Below are 22370 nucleotides of genomic sequence, written 5' to 3'. Positions count from 1 at the left end.
ATCCTTTGGTTTAAATTTTATGTCATAGGGGTTCATGCAGTCTGCCAGACATTTCTGACCCAAGGTCTGCCCTGTCCTTGAGATGTCAGGTACTCTCCAGAGATCATTTGGATGTCAGGCCTTCATCTGCGTGTTTCTACTCTATGCCTGTCCCTCTCTTAAATGTTGAGGGAAGACTCTAAACTCCAAGCAGGCAAACTATAATTGAGATCACTTCTTACCAATGAAAGCCTAACACAATCCCTGCCTTGGAGAGGAAGACTTGAATCAAACTCAGTCCTGCCCTCAAGGAGCCCACAGAATCATAAACTTGATCTTTTGCTTGTTTTTAATAACAGTGCAGCATTAGCAGCAGGCGGCTGGGGTACTTGACTAAATCTCATCTTTTCTAGGACATGCCTTTCCCATCCCTCACATCTTATTTCATTTGTGTCTAGACAGCCACACGGTGAAAATACAGGCTGATGTCTTCCACACCCTTCTGCACATTCTCTGCTCTTGGCGTTGTTCACACCTTCATTCCTTCACACTTATCCTCCTGGGGTGGGCTTAAAATTTTTTAAATAGACTGAAAGTAATAAATCATAAAGTAATACATGTATATTTCTTAAAGTCAAATGTCTTTTCATGGGATTATAGTAAAAATCATAAGAGCTGATATTAACTGATCACTAAGTATTCGAAATGTTATATATATATAAACTTGTTCGCTCCTCACTACAGCCCTTTGAGAAAGTACTACTGTTATTTTCATCCTATTTTGCAAGTAAGAGTAATGAGGCACAGAGAGGTTAAATAGCATATTCGAGACCTCACAACTAGGATGTGGTAGAACTTGGATTCAAACCCATGTGTCCTGGCCATAAGAACTGTGTTTTTAACCACTATGCTATTCTACCACAATTCCTGTTCCAGCCTCTCCCCACTGCTCATTTCAGGCCCTAGAAACCAACACTCACACAGGTGGTCTTGTTATTCCCCTTGTAGCTTATTCAGTTTTGGGGGGAAGTTCTATTACACAGATCATATTTCCTCTTTCTTTAGAATTCATCAGTTAACTCTTTAATTTCTTTTCCATTTTCCAGATCTTTATTGAAATATTCATCTGTTGTTATTATTATTTCTTCTGTTCTTTCCATTTTGCTTCTTATCCTTTACTATTATTAGATGGCATCTTAGAAAAGAGAAAATATATAGTTACATGTTCATTGTACCATCTTGAATGAAAAGTCTACTTTTACATGGCCTAGAGAAGTGGGATTTCCATTAGGATTCCTAGGGTATAACTTGTGATCCACCCTGCTCTCCCAAACTTGACTCTTGCTTTTAGGCTTATATATGCTTCTTACATATGCTTTGTATTTTTCTGACTGTAGGTGTCTACCCCTTCAGTCTTTCTTAAAACCTTTAGCTGAACATGATCTTTCCCTCTCATCTCAATTCCTGGAACATTTGTGGTGTTTCTCTGGAGACAAGATGTGCATCATGATTTTTCTTTTATCACACCCATTCTGATGCATAATTTCATTTCCATGTTGCACAGAAGCTTCTTAGGAGTAGTTGCCAAATCCTTTTGTGGTGGAAAAACCTGGGCTTCAAATCAGGTGCAGTTCTGTTCAAGTAATAATTACAAGAGTAAGAAAGACTTAACTTTACAAATTATCATTAGCTGAAATTTAAAAAAGCATTTGATAGGATTCAATAACTTCTTCTGATGAAAAAAAAAACATCCCCTAGCAACTTAGGGCGGAGGGAGCTTTCTTAAACTATAATGGTTATAGACAAAAAATTTACAGGAAACACTATCCTTAATGGAGAAACTTCAGACATATTCCCTTTAAGAAAAAGAGTGAGAAGGATGCCAACTATCACTGTCACTGTATAACATATTACTGAAGATAGTGGCTAAAACAACAAGTCTTAGCTTCCATGACCTATAGCTGCAGTCATGCAAGATCTGGCCAGTGGCATGTGAGGGAAGGTTAACACTTACATCACTTGCCAGTCTGGCCCAGAACACCTCAAATGAGTGTTTCTCCCTTCTTTTTCCCTTCCACTAGGTGATTGAGAAGATGGCTTTGCAGGCCAAGAGGAATTATAAGCCTAGTTGCCTGAATGACTGTATGGAACAGAAATATCTCTCCTTCCCCTCCCAGATTCACACTGGACAGTTATGTGATCAGAATGACCAACTTTAATTGTGCGGGATGCTAAAATTTTGGCCTTATTTGTTAGAGCATGTAGCTTATCTAATACAGAAAGAGGGATGCTACTATAGCAAAAGCCTGAAATATATGGGATTGGCTTAGTATTTGGGTGGCAGGAGACAAATATTTAGATATTACTTCAGAAAAGCAGACTATTCATGCAATGCTGAAGTAAATAATCTGGTAAGCATTGTCTGCAATAACTTGGAAGGGATACGGTGTGCCTTCTGCATCTATAGTGTAGGAGAGTGGTTAGAGCCCAAGTTTTAGTGTTTGTTAATTGTTACTGCTTTTAACAATATTATAACAAAAAATGAGTTTAGGAAAGAATTGACTGATTTTCAAGAAGAAATTAAGATTTTCAGGGTGTTGGGGAAAGCAAATGCTTCTGAGCTTAAAACAGTAGGACAGATAAGACTGACAAAGACTTAGAGGGAAAACACATCAGTGCTTCTCATTAACCAAAAGAACTCCACTCTAGGGCTGAGATCACATCAAAAATATTGCTTTTCATCATAGCCCATTATTTAAGATGCCTCAAAGTAGCTGTCATTAAGGTAGAGGCAAGGATTAATTGCAGTCCACAAAGAAAGGAAAAGATGTAGAATTTTATCTCAGAACCAACTTTGGGTGTAGTTATAGGTAAATGGAGCAGACTGAAAGCAAACCGACTAGAAGTCACTCAATTTTCTAAAGAATGTATCTTGCCAGAGTAAGTGTTAGCCTGGCTTGAAAAAGTTTTTGCCTATTCCTCTAGCAAAACAACCCTAGCACCATTAGACAATGTGTTACAAAATTTGTATAGCTCACAAGCAGGGCACATTGCTCAATACTCAATTCAAATACGACCATGGAATTTAATGACCAGGACCCCATCCCTGTCCTTTTGGTTCTTTTTTTTTTTAATTTTTAAAAATGTTTTATTACTTTCTGAGAGAGAGAGAGAGAGCAGGGGAGGGTGAGAGAGAGAGGGAGACACAGAATCTGAAACAGGCTCCAGGTCCTGAGCTAGCTGTCAGCACAGAGCCCCATGCGGGGCTTGAACCCAGGAACCGTGAGATCATGACCTGAGCGAAAGTCAGATGCTTAACCCGACTGAGCTCCCCAGACGCCCCTGTCCTTTCGNGCGGGGCTTGAACCCACGAACCGCGAGATCATGACCTAAGCGAAAGTCCGACGCTCAGCCGACTAAGCCACCCAGGCGCCCCTCGGTTCTTGATTCATAGAAGGGACTGATGAAACCTCTCACATGTGCTCCTACTTACTATTTCCTTCCTCTGGAATACTGATGGCCAGGGAAACTTTGGAAACCATGTGTTGACGATGGCAAAGATGTCATCAGCTTAGATCCATGAGTGACTCTGCGCAGGATAATCTCTATTCCCCACTGACTTGAAATATTTCTGTACCTTTACCTGAACAAAAAATAAACTTTTATGTGTTAGCATCATTATCTTTTGGGGCTTACACTGATCTAATTACAGCCACAGGCAGTCAGGTGGGTGAGATAATGTAGCAATAATTTCAGGCAGTGACAATACTCAAACTCAAATGGATAGCAGCCTGAGTAGGCTTAGAATCAAGATCATAACAGGCCCTGAGGATACAGAGGAGAGGGCTATCTAATCGGCAACCAGATGAATGAGTTAGGATTCACATCCGTTTTCTAATCTTAGTAGAGCAATTGTGGGAAAAGCCATTCTTATAAATCTAAAAATCAGTATCAGTCACTTGAAGAAACATTTCAAACTACCAGGAAACACAATACTATTCTCAGTTCCAAGTATGTCTTCAGAATACTTGAGGGAAAAAAAAATTCATGAACTCTTGGTCTGTCCTAGTTGTGATGGCAAGAAGCTACTAGACGTGTATGTAATAATGTGCCACTGTGGTGGGCTCTATTCTGAGCACAGTGGAGGAGCTGTCTTCTGTATTGCCCTGGGAACTCTCCCGGTACACAGTGGATCTAAGAGAAGAGTAAAACACATGATCCTGGGGGTCATACTATACAGCTTTATTAAATAAGAATAAAGGAAGAAAGCTGGGAACTTGGAGCTTCCATATATTGGAAGTTTTGTAATAACCCTGAGGGAAGGAGATCAAAACAAATTATTAAAGTTTTTTTAAAAAATTATTACATGGTTATCATTTCTTAGAGGATTGTGTTTAGCTTTAGAAGTGAAAAAGAACTGTTATATGTCAGGGGAAATGGACAACATAACTCCTATACGTTTTGCTCAAACGGGCCAGGGAGAGACGTGATGGCTTCTTTTACTTTCCTTTTGGGTTTTTTTGATAAGGCCCCCGTGGGAACCAGGGCTCCAGATCCACTGCTGAATGGGTGGCTGGCAGATATCTGGAAGTAAACATTATCCAGTAGCAGACTCGGTGTGTGGGAGAAACAGATGCACTATTTTCTGCCTTCTGTTGTTGGGATGATACTCTGCTATTGCTTCCTTGGGTTTCTAAGAGGGAGAGGTAGCCTGCTTCTTTCAAACAAGGATTTAAATGATGTAAAATTTGTTGAGTTCATGAATTATCATATACATACCTACTCCTAACATTGCACCAAAATGACAGATATTTTAATATGAAAAAAAGGAGTTTTTCAGACTACAGCACATTAAAAAAATAGGATCACATTCCTCTTAAAGTGTACAGGCCAAGTTACTTTATTGATGACTTTTTCTGTTTGGCACTTCCTTTGAAACATTTATCCTGCCACTTTCAAGGATGAATTTTGCAGAGTCACAGCACATTTTGAGCACACCCAAAAATATGTTTCTGGAGATATGGACAATGATGCAAAGCCAAGATATCACTGGTATTCAGTTTTAAAATCGAATGCTAGCTTAGAGAGATTCAGCAGGACCATGCAATGTTGCTACCACTTCATTTTAAATTAGTGCCGCTTACCTCCATGGAGAAGGGCACTTGTGGGGATGAGCACTGGGTGTTATATGGAAACCTACTTGACAATAAACTATTTGTAAAATAAATAAATAAATGAATAAATAAATAAGTGCCGCTTAATAACAAGAAAAAAGAAACTACTACGTATTTCTGCACAGTTTTTCTGAACTTACTAATTTATGTACCTGTGTTTTTTTTTTTTAATTAGGAGAAAACATGCTGTTGTCTACATTTTAAAGAATAAACTCGTACCTGTCTCAAAGGTTTGGTGAATATCACATTAAGCATGCCAACTATTGACACATGACAAAAGTTCAATAAATGTTATGTTAATATATCATTATCCATGAAGTTTGTGATTAAAATAAATGGAAACGGTAAAATATTTATTGAATGCATAACTGTACTATGGTAATAAAAAAAAAAATTCAATCTTATTTCTGCTAGGACCTTACAGTCTAAGATATATGATGCCAATGTTCACATTTATGCAGGCAGCAAAGTGAAACAAATCATCATTGTTATACTCACAACTATGTCACTTAAGGAGAAGAGACAGTTTAGGAAGGTTTATGAATCTAGAAAGCACCTGGAATTAGAAAAAAAAATTCTCTTTTTTTTATTTTTAAAATTTATTTTTAACTTTTTCTTTTTTTAAAATTAGTTTTGAGAGACAGAGACAGAGTGTGAGTTGCGGAGGGGCAGGGAGATAGGGAGACACAGAATCCGAAGCAGGCTCCATGCTCTGAGCTGTCAGCACAGAGCCCGATGCAGAGTCTGAACTCACGGACCACAAGATCATGACCTCAGCTGAAGTCAGCCGCTTAACTGATTGAGCCACCCAGGTGCCCCAAGAATTCTCTTTTTGAAGAGAATATATCAAAATGATAAAAACTTGCTGCATTTAAAAGTCAATAGAATTCATAATTCTGAAAAGAATGGCTATGCTGCTGTCAGTTTAATAGTCATTTAGTATCTAAAAAATACTGACTTCTTCCTTTGAGGAATTCTTTTTCTGGTCAATTGTATACACCGTAACTGGCACTTAAAGAGTTACACAACACTTAATTTGTAGGGTGGTTCTATTATTAGCTGTTAAGTACAAATGACAAGAATATTTTACATAACACTCTGAATCTCCATATGGTTTCCATCTAATTCTCTAAGAAAGGAAAGAAATCAAGTCAGGATTATAAGAGGGGAAGGCTTTTTTTCCAATTACAACCCTACAGTGAGTGAGTATGTTGGATATATAAAACATGATGAAAATTAGTTGATTACTTCTTTTTATCATTGAGATCCAATTTTTCTAACCCTATTGTCTTCAAAACAAACCTACTTTTTCAATGTAATCCCAAGTAGCAGTTTAAAGCTACTTAGCAGAAGTGAAATCCTAAGAGGCAACTGATTTCGCTTTGTACATCTAATTAGTGTAAACACATGTTGTGCTATTCCAGTGACAAAAGATAAAGAAATACTACCTTTCCTGTTTTGCACAACAAAAAACTGAGATGGCAAAAAGAAACATAAGAACAGCCTTTAAGGGCTAAATATTTCCACAGGTCATTTAAAGCAGATTGGCTGTCTGCTACTTTGCAGGTAGCAAGTAAGGAAGACTTTGTTACCGGTAATGTTAATCAGAGCCATTTATTGAGCACCTCCTTGGTGCTGACCACATCCTACATACCTCATTTCACACAAATCTCAAGGCATTTTTGCAAGGTATTCTTTTTTTTTAATGTTTATTTAGTTTTGAAAGAGAAAGATACAGTGTGAGCAGGGGAGGGAGAGAGGGAGACGTAGAATCCGAAGCAGGCTCCAGGCTCTGAGCTGTCAGTACAGAGCCTGACGCAGGGCTTGAACTCATGAACCATGAAATCATGACCTCCGCTGACTGAGTCACCCAGGCAGTTATTTCTCAAGGTAGTTATTCTTATCCTCCCATTGTAGGTAAGGAAACTGAAGTTACGATATAAAGAAGCAAGGGTTCAAGCTCTGGATCCAAAATTGACTCTCTTTCCATACCACGCCAGACTAAGCCTTTCTATCACTATGAATGATGTCATTTTAAATATTAAGAAAAGCATCATGGAATAAGAGCATGTTTTGTGAGGCCCCGCAGGAGTTACAAAAATGATTTAAAGTCCCCGCTCCCAAGGGATCTCAGGAGGGATGGAATTTAGATCATAGTAAATACAGCACGAGATGCGCAGTGCTGTGAGGATTGAGACCACATGCTGCAATCTAGACCGAAAGTGGGTTATCAGTTATTTGCCAGTGCACATTTTCTAGCTGAGCAGAGCTGAGGGCATAAGCTTATATAGATATGTTTTTACACAAGAACAGGCTCATACATGATATTGGGTAGAATTTTGTATTGATTTTTGCTTGGATGACACATAGCACTTAGGAGTTTCTTATGAGAAATGTGCTACATTTGGTAAGACAAATGCTTAGAAAAACCAGGCTCTTGCTCCATTACTATGTATTAATATCACTAAAATACCCCTTCTGCCATTTCATTCCTCTACCCCCTGTGTTCTTCCTTCACTAGTGTCTCACTTTTCTCCATTCTTTTCCCTTCCCGTGGCCCCTCTGCTCACACCTACACAAGCAAACACCCAGGCCTGAAAGATAGAATTTTCTAAACAACTTCACTCCCACCCCTGATTCTGTTCTAAATTTTAAGAAATTCAGTATGAACCTTTCATGTTGGTTTCCAAGATAAGATTTCTTTGCTGTCATTTTAGGCTAGTTTAATTGTAAAAATATGGAGAGAGTAAAGGTCATTTCTTCCTATAAACAGTAAGTTTAAGTGTGAAAAGTCCATAGATGGAAGTGCAGAGAAATTAGCTGGGGCAGTTCCAGGAGTTTAAAGCAATTCATACTTTCATTGCTCTCTGAATTCTCTTCCTCTAGTTGAGATGGTAGAGTCACTAGTCTATTGCCTTTGACTTGTAAATTACTTTAGCAACAAGCCTCATCTGTTCTCTCTTGGTTCAACAATTTATTTTTATTGAAAAAAGTACATTTAAAATTGCCTTGGTGCTTGAGCCATTCATTTGATTAAATTAACCCGATAATACTGTTAAAGCTTAAGAAATATATACCAACAGAAATATGCTATTCTTATTTTCAGCTAAATGGTCAATTTAACAAAACAACACTCTCAGAACAAACATGTAGATTAAGATTTAGATTTTGTAATTTATTAAAAAAAATTAAGTTGCCAAGCCCAAATATGTACATACTATTATTTACTTAATTTACTTAATTATCACACTGAAAAGCCATATGGGTTTGTAGTAATTTGGAAATAGAATATCACAGGAGGGTACCTCTTTGTTTTTACATTGCTTTTTAAATTTTAGTATAAATGAGTGAGAGCTGTATAGTTACAAACCCTTAGTCTCGTGTCTAGAAATTTCTTTTGGATTATTTAATTAAACTAATTTGATTTAAGCTTTATTAAGAAGAGAATGTAGGACTGGATGGATTAAAGAATTCAACTGAGAACACAGTACAACCTATTAAAACATTCACCTGCTTGTCAAATTTGTACATCTTATTGAATTTATAGAGGTATTAACTTTGCAAGGTAAAGTCGTTAGTTCTTTTCTTTGTCAGGACACTATGACCTCTTACTCTTCCAGTGGAACACAATGCATCTGTCAGTGCTCTGAAGGAGTTAATGCTCAACTGTCAGACAAATTCTTTTAAATAGGTCATTCACACACTTACAACATGCCACTTCCTTTTAACATGGGGAAAACTTGTATTGTTTTATGTATGAGAGAAGGAATGTGAATGTCTTTTTATACATCTGTATCTATGTTATGTATAACATATATTTTTATGCATGTGTGTATGGAGGGCATCCCAAACACAAGGTTTATTCATGTGACTAAAACATGATGATGATGATCGTATACTTATGATCATAATATACTATCTTGCAATGAAGGAAATATTAGGATTTCAGGTCTCCTTAATATGTGTAAAACAATGACAAGATGCAGGAGTTTGGAATGAGAACTTAGATTTCATCTAGATGTTATAAGCCTTTCATTTGACAGCCCATTCATTAAAATACAATAAAATAGAATAAGTCACTTGTAAAGAACTGCGGATGAAGCCAACTAAAGTTTGGGGATCAGAATTCCAAATCAATTAATTATAAAAATAATGCTAACACACAAAAGCAAGCATGAAAAGAAATATTTGTTCTCTATTTTGAAATAGAGACCTAATGAATAGAGACATTTTTCATCATTGAGTCACTGGACTCATTACAATGAAATTTTCATCCTGAAGTTGTACATACAGCTTAGGAAGGTATTCAATATATTGGACTGTGTAATTCACATGTTCATTTTTCACTTGACTGAAGTCTTGTGTCTTTGACGTCTTCCAAAATCTGGTTTGTCGAGCAGATTCTCATGAATTACTGTTCTGTAGAAGGATTATAGAGGGAAAAAAAGCGGTAGTGTGGGACATAGTTATATTTAAGCCCAACAGGAAATAAATGCATAAAATATGTTTTAGAATTCTACATTCTCAGAGAGTTGTTCCTGAACATAATTATTAGGGGATGAAAGGAATTTTCTTTCTGATTAGCACTATTAGAATAATATGTAGAGAAAGAGTTTTTTAGGAAATCTATTGCAAAAGCCTTAAATAAGGCACAAACATAATTACCCTTCTCCTAATTTCTACAGAGATGAGAAACCAACACAGAAGTTGTATAGGGGCCGAGTATAGTGGGAAGGTAGCAATGATAAGTGAGTTGAATTAACATACATGTCTTTCAACCTAAGGCAACCTCCCTGGTCTATAAGCTCTCTTGAGAATAACTTTTTTCCTTGGACATAAACAAGGAGAAGTCTGTACAACAACTCATTGCTAAGTTCCTCTCTGATGCTAGCACATGGGAAAAGGGCACTGGATTGGGTCCTTTATCAAATCTGATCCTCCACCTTTCTTGGCTAGAAAGTTGACTTTATGTTACTCCTGGAGAGTGCGTTAAATGGATGAGAAGAGTTTTGCTCTCACAAAAATAAGAGTGTTTTCCACAGTTTTCTTCTATTTGAGTATAATAGGAACTGTGTATCCCAAACATTTTCCTGTGAGAAATAAGCTGATGGAGTCACACGTGCCCATCACCATGGACAACGAACTCAGATTCACTTATTCTCATTTCCCACCAGGCATAAGCAATCTGCAAGTTCAAGGGGGTTAACGTAGTTCATACTTTACACCCTAACATTTCTAGTTCTTGTTGGGATGCCATGGTCACTCTACTGTCTCTTATTGCCTTTGACTTGTATATTTCTTTATAGCAGGATTCTACGGAAACAGAACTAAAACATTTTTTAATAATTGTGTTTCCCAATGTTTCCTGTGAGATGGGATCAGATTTTATAACCCATTTAACTAACTTACTAAGGAACATTTAATAACCTCATTTGCACAAATATGGAGAAATGAAAGGAGCCTGAAATTTGGTTCATCTGACTTTCCACTCGTTCTTTGGAGTTTTCCACTGTCTTTCCATATATTTGAGACACGAATTGAGAACCAAAGCATTAATCTTGCTAATATCGAAATGCACATAATTTCTTGTGTGCAGCCTATTCTATCTTCTCCCATGCCTTTTGTCGTATTGTCCTTCAGCCTAGAACTGCCTTATCTTGCCCTGGGTAACGTTCCTCTCTCTTTTAAGATTGGTCCCACAAGATTCTGTCTCCAAAAGCCTTTGCTACCTGCTCCAGTCTCTTTAGATGTTAGTGCCTCTAATACCTTAAAATTTGTTCACTGCAATGACCACCTTTCACTAGGTTCTCAGCTTCTAAAGGATAAAGACATAAACTGGTAAATCTAATTAAGGGTGGTGCCTAGCCCACAGTAAGCATTTGTTGCACTTAAACTCACAATGGTATTTTAATGCACTTTGATGGATTAAATTGTCCCAAATTTTTGCAGATTATTCTACAGAGATGCTCAATATTGTATAGGAAGAAATGGGAGAGGAAATGCTAAATGCTAAATTTGTCACCAAAATACATCAGTAGTTAAAAGCATATAGAAATTGAATAACAAAGAAATTAGGCTTTGAGTGATAATTGCTCCAGTTTAGAAATAGCATCAAAACATTTTTTTGAAACCATGCGTAATGTAGATTTAAAAAATACACATATTAGTTTCACCTGCAAGTCTTATAATTAAGTAGCCTTAGTAAATTAAGTAAATCTGGCACATGAAAACTTTGTTAAGTATAGGCAGATTGGGTTTTATTAATCCTTTTAGTTGAGAACTTTGTATATGCTATTTAAAAAAATTAATGTTTCTTTACTTTTGAGAGAGAGAGTGAGAGAGAGCACAAGCAGGAGAGGGACAGAGAGAGAGAGGGAAACACAGAATCCGAAGTAGGCTTTAGGCTCAGAGCCTGATGCAGGACTTGAACTCATGAACTGTGAGATCGTGACCTGAAATGAAGTTGGATACTCAACTGATTGAACCACCTAGGTGCCCCTGTATATGCCATTTACTCTATATAGCATGACCTTCCTGGGACTAACTAATTATGTAACAACCATGGTTAAACTTTAAGAACAATCCACAAGATAACCCAATGAGGCAAGTCCTGCCTATAGGTTATGTACCTGAAGTGAACCTTTAAAACTTTCTTTCCTCACTCCAAAGTCTAGAAACCCTAGCAAGCCCTTTGAAGTTAGGTGCTTGGTCCCAGGTTAAAACTAGAATCCAAAAATTTACAGGTCTTCAGTTCTGCCATGATTTTTTTTTAATTATGGAAAAACCTCAGTCAATTTTGTAGAAGGCAGAGTCAGGTGTTCTTTGCTTGAGCCTTAAAGCCCATTTCACAGGGATTTGTTCTTGGTGGACATCTCCCAAAATAGACATCACTTGGGTTTATGCTTCAGGCAACATTTAATACGAACTATAGACTTAATTATAGAGGTTATACAAGAGGCCATAATGAATAAAATAAATGAAATTGGCTTGGTATTTAAACCAATAGCTGAGGCTGCAAGCACTCCTTGGCTCTTGTGAGCTAATTGCTCTCATGCTGGTATAGAGGTTCCGGCATTGTTAGAATATATTTTTTCTGTGAGAAAGTACTAATACTTGGATATTTGTTAATGTAAAAATCTCCCACTTTTCAAAAATTGGCAATGAATGCTCTTAAAAAATGCTCTTAAAAAACCACTGTCTGGGATAATATTGTTCTATGTGGGGCACCTGGGTGGCTCAGTCAGTCTGGCATTTCACTCTTGATTTCGGCTCAGGTCATGATATCAGGGTCTTGGGATTGGGCCTTGCATGGGGCTCCATGCTGAATGTGGAACCTGCTAAAGATTCTCTCTCCCTCCGCCCCTCTCTCTTGCCTGCGTGATATCTCTCTCTTAAAAAAAATACTGTTCTGTGTGAAAAAATTGACCTGCAGTTTTCCACATGTGTGTATCTATGTAGCACCTGCAAGTGCAAAAACAGGGGGCCAGGTGACTAGCCAGTTGTGCAGAGGAGGCCATGTGGTCATGGAGCCTGTATTACTTATTACAGCTAACACGCATGAGCACTTACTATGGCCAAGAACTGTTCTAAATGCATTGCTTGTTGTAACTCATTTAATCCTCGTAAAACTCCATGAGGTCGACATTATCATTATGTCATTATTAAATGATCCCCACATTAACTATCATTATCTCCATACTAGTAGCTTCCTCGTGGTTATGCAGCTCGTAAGTGTTGGGAATATGGATTCAAACCCAGGTATGGCTGAAGATCGGGGGCTATTAAACTGTACCCAGTCTAGGGTCTCCTATACACAACATTGCAGTTTGGAAAATAAAAAGTATACAAAAGATCTTAACTTTTGCTTTTCTTGTAGTACTTGTTTTACCTTAATTTTTAAAATGTTATTTATTTATTCTGAGAGAGAGAGAGAAAGGGAGAGAGGGAGAAAGAACACAAGTAGGGGATAGGCTTTGCACTGTCAATGCAGAGCCCAACTTGGAACTCCATCTCCGCAACAGTGGAGTTATGACCTGAGCTGAAATCAAAAGTCAGACACTTAACCAACTGAGCCACCCAGGTGCCCCTGTTTTACCTTATTCTTAAAAGATACTTTGTGCCTAAGGGATAATTTCACTAGGCTGAAGACAAACGTTCACATTAAAAAAAATCTTACAGAAGTAGCATCAATAAAATAGAATACAAATGAATCTTAACTGGACATACCCCTCCCAACTCAGAAGTAGCTAATTTTTTTTCCCCCTCACCAAAAGGCAAAAGACATTAAGGATATTAGCACCAACCTGGATTTCTTGGTTCTATAGAACTTTCAGGATCTGCGTCTTCTGGGTGTGCGGGTTGCACAGGAGTTGGTGGACTTTTCTATGAATAAAAACCAGATAAATATTAATGCCACAATTTTCTAAAGTTAAGACCTTATAAAGAAAATGCCTCAAGTTAAAACTATTTTGGGGGTGGGGTGCCTGGGTGGCTCAGTCTGTTAAGTGCCCGACTTTGGCTGAGGTCATGAATTCGAAGTCCATGAGTTCAAACTCTGCGTCGGGCTCTGTGCTGACAGCTCAGAGCCTGGAGCCTGCATCACATTCTGTTTCCCTCTCTCTCTGCCCCTCCCCTGCTCATGTTCTATATCTCACAAAAATAAATAAACATTAAAAAAATTTTTTAAAATATTTTTTGGGGCTAAAGTTGGTTTCCTTTTGATTAAAATGTGCTTTGTAGAGGTTACTTTGGGAAGAATTCATGGTTTCATAGCTATCTACAAACTTTGATTTCAATTTATATTTGTCTTTCTAAATAGTATTTGATGTTTCTATAGGGACATTATTACCTCAAACACTGACTCTCATATTTCCCTACTGTAATAAAAAGCTAAAATGGAATTTTTTTTAAAAAAGAGGTAAGGGAGTCTCTGGGTTGCTCAGTCAGTTGAGGGTCAGACTTTTGATTTTGTCTCAGGTCATGATCCCAGGGTTGTGGGATCTAGCCCCATGTCAGGCTCTGCCCTGAGTGTTGAGCTTGCTGAGATCCTCTCTCTCTCTCTCTCAGATAAAAAAAAAAAAGAGGTAAAGTCTCTTAGCATATTGGACATGACCCAATTTTTCTATATACATATAGAACATTTTCTCTTAATTTTGCCAACTAAGTATTCTATTGACTTTTTTAGGTTTTAGATCACCACCCGAGAGAGAAGGCAATTCATTTTGCCATTAGGCTCAAACACAAGGAGATAATTTTCTCCCAATATTTATACTGCAGACAAGATGAATCATCTTATATTCAAGTCTTTATAAAATTTCTCATATTATAACAGGTACTCTCAATTACTTTTATTAAGAAGTATTATTTAGAGAAGTTACATTTACATGGAGTATTTATAATCAATCATAGGTTTGGATCATTATAGAAGTCACCTAATAGAAGTTGTTAAAAAAAGAAAAAGGGGTGCCTGGGTGACCCAGTCGATTAAGTGTCCAACTTGACTCACGGTCTGTGAGTTCAAGCCCTGCGTCAGGCTCTATGCTGACAGCTCAGAGCCTGGATCCTGCTTCAGATTCTGTCTCCCTCTTCTCTCTGACCCTCTCCTGCTCACACTCTGGCTCTCTCACTCTCTCAAAAAAATTAACATTAAAAAAAAAGAAAAAAGAAAAAGGTAAAGAAACTTAACGTGAATTTACTATCAATCTTGTTATACTCCTGTCATAGCAATGTTGTAACCCTTCTAAATAAGCTTTTTTTTAAAAGAATATATATAGCGGTTATAGTGTGGAGATCACAATGAGAGATCAAGAGTAGAGGATGAATGGGAACTCAATCATACCATTCTTTTGTGACTAGGTCCTTAATGATCTAGGATTACTGTTCTAATTATAGCATCATAAACACACACACAAATGTGTCTTAAGCATCTTAAATATGAAGTTATAGGAAAGGTTATGTGCTTTGCAATGCTGTATTATATGGACGTAAAGTTAACTTTTGTGATGAAAAAATATCACTCATGTTGGAAAACACATAGGTGGGGTTTGAACAATTTGTATCAGCAAATATGAGAATGAAAAACAGCCAATGTGTTAAACATATGTAAACATATCATGTGTTTTAAATATTTTGCACACACAAATTAAAGTATATACTGTAATTAGAAATTTGACTATTTTATCTGTATGCATCAAACTATATTAAATCAAGTGAGACAAAAATTTTGTAAAATTTTTCATTGGAAAATGGAGGATAGTTTTGTATTTCAGCTTCCTTCATAGGGCAAAAAAAAAAGTGTCCAGTTGAAAAAAACAGAGTGTTATGGAATTTTGTTTCTCCTTGAGTTGAATTGTACTCAGAGGAAGAACACGTACAGCAAAATGAAAAACTGAATCTCACCTTTGTAAGTTGCTTAACACAGAAAGCAATTGAGAGGATAGTTCCAACAACACCAACCATGACTGCGTAAACAATCCCTGTTATCTCTATCGGAGAAAAAGAGAACAGAAAATTACAAAAATATGAAATAAACTACCACAAACAACTGGACGATAAAACAGGTAAAATCGTGGTAATATCACTTTGCCTTTTTATAGAAAATACATTAATATACTTTTAAGTGTATTTTATATTTAAAAAAATTAGGTTTCCACAGTAACCATGTGGGAGACTGGAACTTTGAGTGCTCAAGTCATTGCCGAAGGTCACACATCTAATGACAACTAAGACTCAAGAGTTCCAACTCACCTCCGTTGTTCTATAAGATCTTACAGGTGTAATTATGGATAAGAGCTTTGTGGACATTCTACCTCGATATGGAAAAAAAAACACAAACTCTCACAGTTTCAAAGTTATGAGAGAAAACAATGTCTTGATGTACAGAAGATTTTGGACAGATCATGATTATTGAAATCAGAACTTTTGGAGGAAATAAACTATACTATAAACTAATATAATATATGATGTGTATACTGATTAGTATATTTCTAATGTAATTTACAAAATATACTACACTGTAAGTATACTGAAAACATTTTTCAAACCTTTTACATGTCAAGAATGAAACACAGGTTAAGTTTGACGTTCTTGCATATTCATTCGTATTTGTAGTGCTTTCGAATGAGTTAAATAGAACTGAAGGCAAGACAGAGAACTATTTATTTGGTTAATTTATATTGAAAAGGTTTATTATTGATTGAAAAAAAAAAGTAAAAGTAGTTTTCCCTGCCATTGGTATTGTCCAGTCTTCCTGTCCATTTAGCTGTAATTCATGAAATAGTGATTCAGTTCTACATTCCATTTTTCTTTTCTCTTAAAAAAATTTTTTTATTATATTTATTTATTTTGAGAGAGAGACAGAGCGCGAGTTGGGGAGGGGCAGAGAGAGAGGGAGACAGAATCCAAAGCAGGCTCCAGGCTCTGAGTTGACAGTACAGAGCTCACCGTGGGGCTCGAACTCACGAGTGTGAGATCATGACCTGAGGCGAAGTTGTATAGTCAACCGACTAAGCCACCCAGATGCACCTACAATCCATTTTTCTTATGTGAAGTATGCATGCAGTCCAGGTGTGAAGGAGGCTGAGAAATGCAGAATAGTAAAGGAACACGTGAATCAACTAAAGCTAGATCCACAGCAGCACCTAAGAAGTGGGGGTGACAGTCCTCCAGTCATAGAGGGTTGGGAGGATAACCCCAAAGTGGTGTCATAGGGCCCCAAATAAATCAAGACTGAGATATAAATGATCTGTATTTATTCTTGATATGGTGCCAATTAATCAGATGAGTTTGAGCTCCTTTCTTTCTTTAAAAGGTAGAAGCAAGGAAGTTCCACTGTTTTATAAGCTCTTACAAGACTTTGTTCAAGTACCCATGGTTGGTTAGAAAGCTAAAATATCTAAATTAAAAGAAAAATTATTATCAAATTTATGTATTGCTAGTTCCAACATGTTTAGGAAAATAAGAAATCCGTATTTTAATTTTAAAAAGAGCATATTTTGCTTGCCTTCACAATTTCGTATGATGAAAGTTAGTAGCATATGCTCTTCTGATTTAAAAATCAGTTGCTTCTTGGAGCTCCTGGGTGGCTCAGTTTGTTGAGTGTCTGACGTCAGCTTAGGTCATGATCTCATGGTTCATGAATTTGGGCCCCACATTGGGCTTGCTGCTTTCAGCACGAAGCCTGCTTCAGATCCTCTGTCTTCCTCTCTCTCTGCCCCTCCCCTGCTCATGCTCTCTCTCTTAAAAATGAATAAACATTTATTCTAAAAAACGGATGCTTCTTATTTTCTTACGCACTTGGAACTAGCAATGTGCTTAGTTGATCTTAAATCAATAATTTAAGATGAAATTATTGTTATTCTACATCAAATATTAACATACCTCCTGCAGAAAAAATGTGTTCCAGTTGTTTTGATCCTAAAACAAAATTTCAAAATAAAGTCAGAATACATAGAGTGTATCTTTACAATTCATATTGGAATTAGATTGTTGAGTGGGTTTCTTTTTATTAACTGTGTTTGGCAGCTACTGTTCAATATTTAAAAATTTTTTTAATGTTTATTTACTTTTGAGAGACAGAGAGAGAGAGACAGACAGACAGAGAGAGTGCAAACGTGAGCAGGGCTGGGGCAGAAAGACAGGGAGACACAAAATCCAAAGCAGTCTCCAGGCTCTGAGATGTCAGCACAGAACCTGACTCGGGGCTTGAACTGATGAACTGCCAGATCATAACTTGAGCTGAAGTCGGTCACTTAACCAACAATAGTTTTTAATTTTTTTAAATGTGTATTATTTTTGAAAGAGAGACAGAGTGCAAGCAGGGGAGGGGCAGGGGAGACACAGAATCCGAAGCAGGCTTCAGGCTCTGAGCTGTCAGTGCAGAACCTGATGCAGGGCTTGAACTCACAAACTGCAAGATTGTGACCTGAACCAAAGTCAGATGCTTAACCAAGTGAGACACCCAGGTGCCCTGCTACTGTTGAATTTTAAGCAGTTAGCTAGTAAAATTATGAAGTAATGTGTCCATTGTAACAGTGGTAATTCCAGTATCCACTTTCAACTACCCAACAAGTATTCATGGGTCAAAAATGAGCAAACCATCTCCTTAAATGAAGGAAAGTGTTATTAAAAAGTACTAGAAGAACCACTTATCGACTTTTATCAAAAGTATTTTTAAAAATATGTAAAACTGGTGGGGAAAAAGGAGACACAGTGAGTCATCACCCCACATGAACTGTAGCTCAACCCCAAGAGAGATCATGTTGCTACCAGCTTTCCAGATTTATACCATGGCTACCATCTGGATCCAAATCCTTTTTGTGTCTCACCTGAGCTTTTATCAGCAGTTGCACCAGATTCCCTATCTGCAGAAGTTTCTAGTATTGTTGCCTTAATGCATCACCAGAGTTAACCTGATCCGTCCACATCTCATTTCTTTCTCTGCTGTCTCCAATGCTACTTTACATCATGAAATTGTAAGACTACTACAGCCTTACAATTTTCGTGAATTTATTTATTAGAAAGAACATTATACCTTATTGTATCACGTACTCAGGGGACTTGATTATATTTGATCATTCCTTAGAAGTTATACTTAAAGGTTAATTGGGGCTTGTCTCCTCTTTTTTCATGGTAGTTGGTAGCTGTGGTTGGTATATGAGCTCTGGAGCAATACAGATGGGGTTTCAGTCAGAAGAATCTCCTTTACTAGCTGTGTGACCTTGGACAAGTTACTTAATTTCTCTCTGCTTTAACAATTTCTTGGGAAAATGGAGATCATAATACCTATCCCTCTGGATTCCTGCAAGATAAAATTAGATAATGCGTAGAAACACTTACAACGCCCCACCATGCTAGCCATTATGTTTAGGATTCAGGGCATATAACACTGGGTGTCTATATTTGACCTTTAAATACTTTCCGGTTTGACACCATCATGTTGGCTTCATATTGAAGTCACTTTGAAAATGAGATTGTCTCATTGAATGCAGAAGCTTAATAACTAGTTCCAAGCACTTAGCCTAATTTTCCTCTCCTGGTCTCTGTTCTTAACATCTGCTGCTTGCATTTATCTCAGTGTATTCTCTCAATGGCCGATTGTGCGGCCACTCTGAGTTTTTCTGAGCCTTAAAAAAAATCTAGAGTATCTTGCCTAAATCCCACCTACAAAAGACACTTTCTCTTTCTACATTCAGCCAGCTCTTGTAAAGTTGTCTTCTTTTTCCAGAGGGGTGTCTGGGTGGCTCAGTCAGTTAAATGTCTGACTCTTGATTTTGGCTCAGGCCATGATCTCATGGTTGTGAGATCAAGTCCTGTATCAGGCTCTGGGCTGAGCATGGAGCCTGCAAAAAAGAGAAGGGAAGGGAAGGGAAGGGAAGGGAAGGGAAGGGAAGAAAGGAAAAGAAAATGAAAAAGAAAAAAAGAGAAGAGAAGAAGAAAAAATAGCCAGAAATAGTGAATGTTGCCTGACTGCCCTTTTCTCAGCACTCAGCTTGGCTTAGAGTTCTCAATTTACTAGGCACTTATGATGTGTCAGGCTCGGGATGAAGCATTTGCCTATGTTTTCTTATTTGATCTTTAGAGAAATATTGTAAGACGAATGTTATGGGTCCATAATAAAATTAGGGGGACAGAAACCCCTCAGGGAGATTCACTCAGGGTCAAAAGCTGGGACAGCTGAACACGGCTTGGTTTGACCACAGATCATCCTCACTACTGTCTGGTGAGGTCCCTTTTATCTGTGTGTACCATTTCATGGTCACATCCAGCATGTATGTACTCTGCTAGATTGTTTTAATTTTTTTAGCCCACAGTAGTATTTCTGTGAGATATTCCAGAAGTGAGAATTCCTCTGGAGTAGGGATTGTGTCTACTTAGCTTTCTGTTTCTCAGTGTTCATCACAGTTTTGCCACAGTGATAGGTCTAATTAGATAGAGTTGCATCATAACAATGACTCCAAAGTAACTATCTTAAAATATGAACAAACCTTGTTTTTTTGGTTGTCTCTTTGTTGTTGTTGCTGTTTATTTGTTTCTTAAATTCCATCCATGAGTAAAATTATATGGTACTTGTTTTTCTCTGGCTAACTTATTTCGCTTAGCATTATACCTCCTAAATCCACCCACGTTGTTGTAAATGACAAGATTTCACTCTTTTTTATGGCTGAGTAATATTCCATTGTGTATATATACTATATCTTCTTTATCCATTCATCTGTGGTTGGACACTTGGGTTGCTTCCATTTCTTGGCTATTATAATTAATGCTGCAATAAACATAGGGGTACTTATATATTTTCAAATTAGCATTTTCATTTTCTTTGGGTAAATATTCAGTAGTGGAATTACTGGATCATATGGTATTTTGATTTCTGTTTTTTTGAGGAGACTCCATGCTGTTTTTCACAGTGGCAACACCAGCTTGCATTTCCACCAACAGTGAAATAGGTGAAGGGGATTAAGAGTACATGTCTTGTGATCATTATATTGTACATCTGAAAATAATCATAAATTATGTTAATTACACTTGAAGTTTAAAAAAATTCCCAGGGCTGCTAGTTCCCAGGGCTAGCTCATTTTGAATTCCCTCAGCATTAGAAGAGTGCTTTGTATATAAGAGGTATTCAGTGAAATACTAATATTATAAATTTGTAGCCAATTTCTTACAGAGAAACAACCAGTGAATTTCCAGATTGCATCTAAAATGAACATAACAGTGAATTAAAGAAGCCATATGACAAAGGGGTATGCACAGAATGAAAGCAAGAATATTTGAAAAGCACACATTCACAGAAGATCAATAAAATATTTTAAACATTTCAATAACATGCACATCTTTTAAACCCAAGAAAAAAATCTAAAACTGAGAAACAAAACAAACAACACCCAAATTTTTAAGTGTTAAAATTGTTAAAATGCTAGAAATTTAACCAAAGCCAGTAAGGAGTTTTGACTGTGAACACAAATATGCCTTCCTCCAGGCTTTCTAACTCTTCCGCAGGACATCAGGGACTGCCTGAGTCTGGATTTGCAGGGGACAGTTAGGGAGGTGTGCTCAGTCTATGGGTTGGGGCCCCCTCCTTTTCATGTACACCTGTAAGGCCAAGCCCCCACTTGTCTCCAAGCCCCCCGCTTTTCTCCACACCTCATTTCTTTTCCCCAACCTTCTCTCTTCAGGTGCAAGCCACACTAGATGCTTCAAAGGCCCCATATTTTCAATGCCCACACATTTGTGCCCCCTGTTTCATTCACCTGAAATATCCCTTTCCACACTCGTCTTGCCTAGCTCTCTGCTTTTCAGGTCTCAGCTCAATACCATTTCTATTTGGAGGTCCTTTCTTATTTCCCCTACCTAGACCACAAACTCTACCAAGTCCCCAGTGTTTGGCATGGTGTGGTAGAGTCTCACTGAAATCTTATGATTGACTGTAATTCAGATCTGTCTTACCAGGGTCCTGATGGTTACTGGGAACCTTGGGTATTCATTCATTTTTCCATTAATTTACAAAAGTGTTTTGCATGCTTACAAAGAACACAACAAACAAACAAACAATTCATGGTCTTCACAGCAAGGAAATTCCAGCTTAGTGAAGAAACACAATGATGTAATCTATGTAAAGTGTTTTAGGGTGAAGGGGAAGTGGGGGCACAAAGGGGGCTACAGTCAATTCTATGGGAAGGGAGAGGAGGGGGAAAGGCCTCATGGAGGTGTTCTTTAAACTCATCTTGAGAGAACTCTAGGATTTTGACTGTGTGGACATTTAGGTATAGAGTCGGTAGTGTCAGCAATGTCTTAAATTTGAGACGTCACTGAGGGAACTGCAAGTATCTATGTGGCTGCAGCACAAGATGTGAAGAGACCAACACAGCAAACAAAGGAAACAGCTGCAGAGGTAGTGAAGCACCATGTGCTGTGGGTCATAGTAAGGAATTTGGCCTTTATCCTTAAAGCAGTGGAAAGACCATACAGGGCTTGAACCAAATTTTCATTTGCGGGAGATCACTGTCAATAGTAGGTTGGATGATGTGGGAAAGAAGAGCATGCCCAGAACTCATCATAAGAGGATCCCACCTTGTGTTCAGAAGCGGCCAAGATAAGCAGTCCGTTGGTAACCCAGCCACGCCTCCTCACAGAGGGCCCTTATCACTACTTGGCATTGCTTTTGGTGGAGAAGGCCTGTAGTCTAAAGGCTTAAAGGAGTAGAAAATTACAGCAAGTTGT

At 37.6% G+C, this 22370-nt stretch overlaps 1 protein-coding gene across 1 annotated transcript in view; it reads right to left on the bottom strand.

The window, feature by feature from the left end:
- Positions 1-22370, bottom strand: part of GYPA (glycophorin A (MNS blood group)) — a 76444-nt gene that overhangs the window by 33990 nt on the left and 20084 nt on the right. Inside the window, exons 4-6 of the mRNA XM_077755887.1 lie at positions 17532-17567; positions 15552-15637; positions 13457-13535 (exon numbers count right to left, since the gene is read on the bottom strand). Of these exons, the coding sequence (XP_077612013.1) occupies positions 13457-13535; positions 15552-15637; positions 17532-17567 (201 nt within the window). The remainder of the gene's footprint in view (positions 1-13456; positions 13536-15551; positions 15638-17531; positions 17568-22370) is intronic.

The sequence above is a fragment of the Crocuta crocuta genome, unplaced genomic scaffold (genome assembly GCF_008692635.1).
Source record: "Crocuta crocuta isolate KB4526 unplaced genomic scaffold, BGI_CrCroc_1.0 scaffold112, whole genome shotgun sequence".
NCBI classification, from domain to species: Eukaryota; Metazoa; Chordata; class Mammalia; order Carnivora; family Hyaenidae; genus Crocuta; species Crocuta crocuta.
The sequence above is the reverse complement of the archived record's forward strand: the minus strand, read 5'-3'. Positions and strand labels throughout refer to the sequence as shown.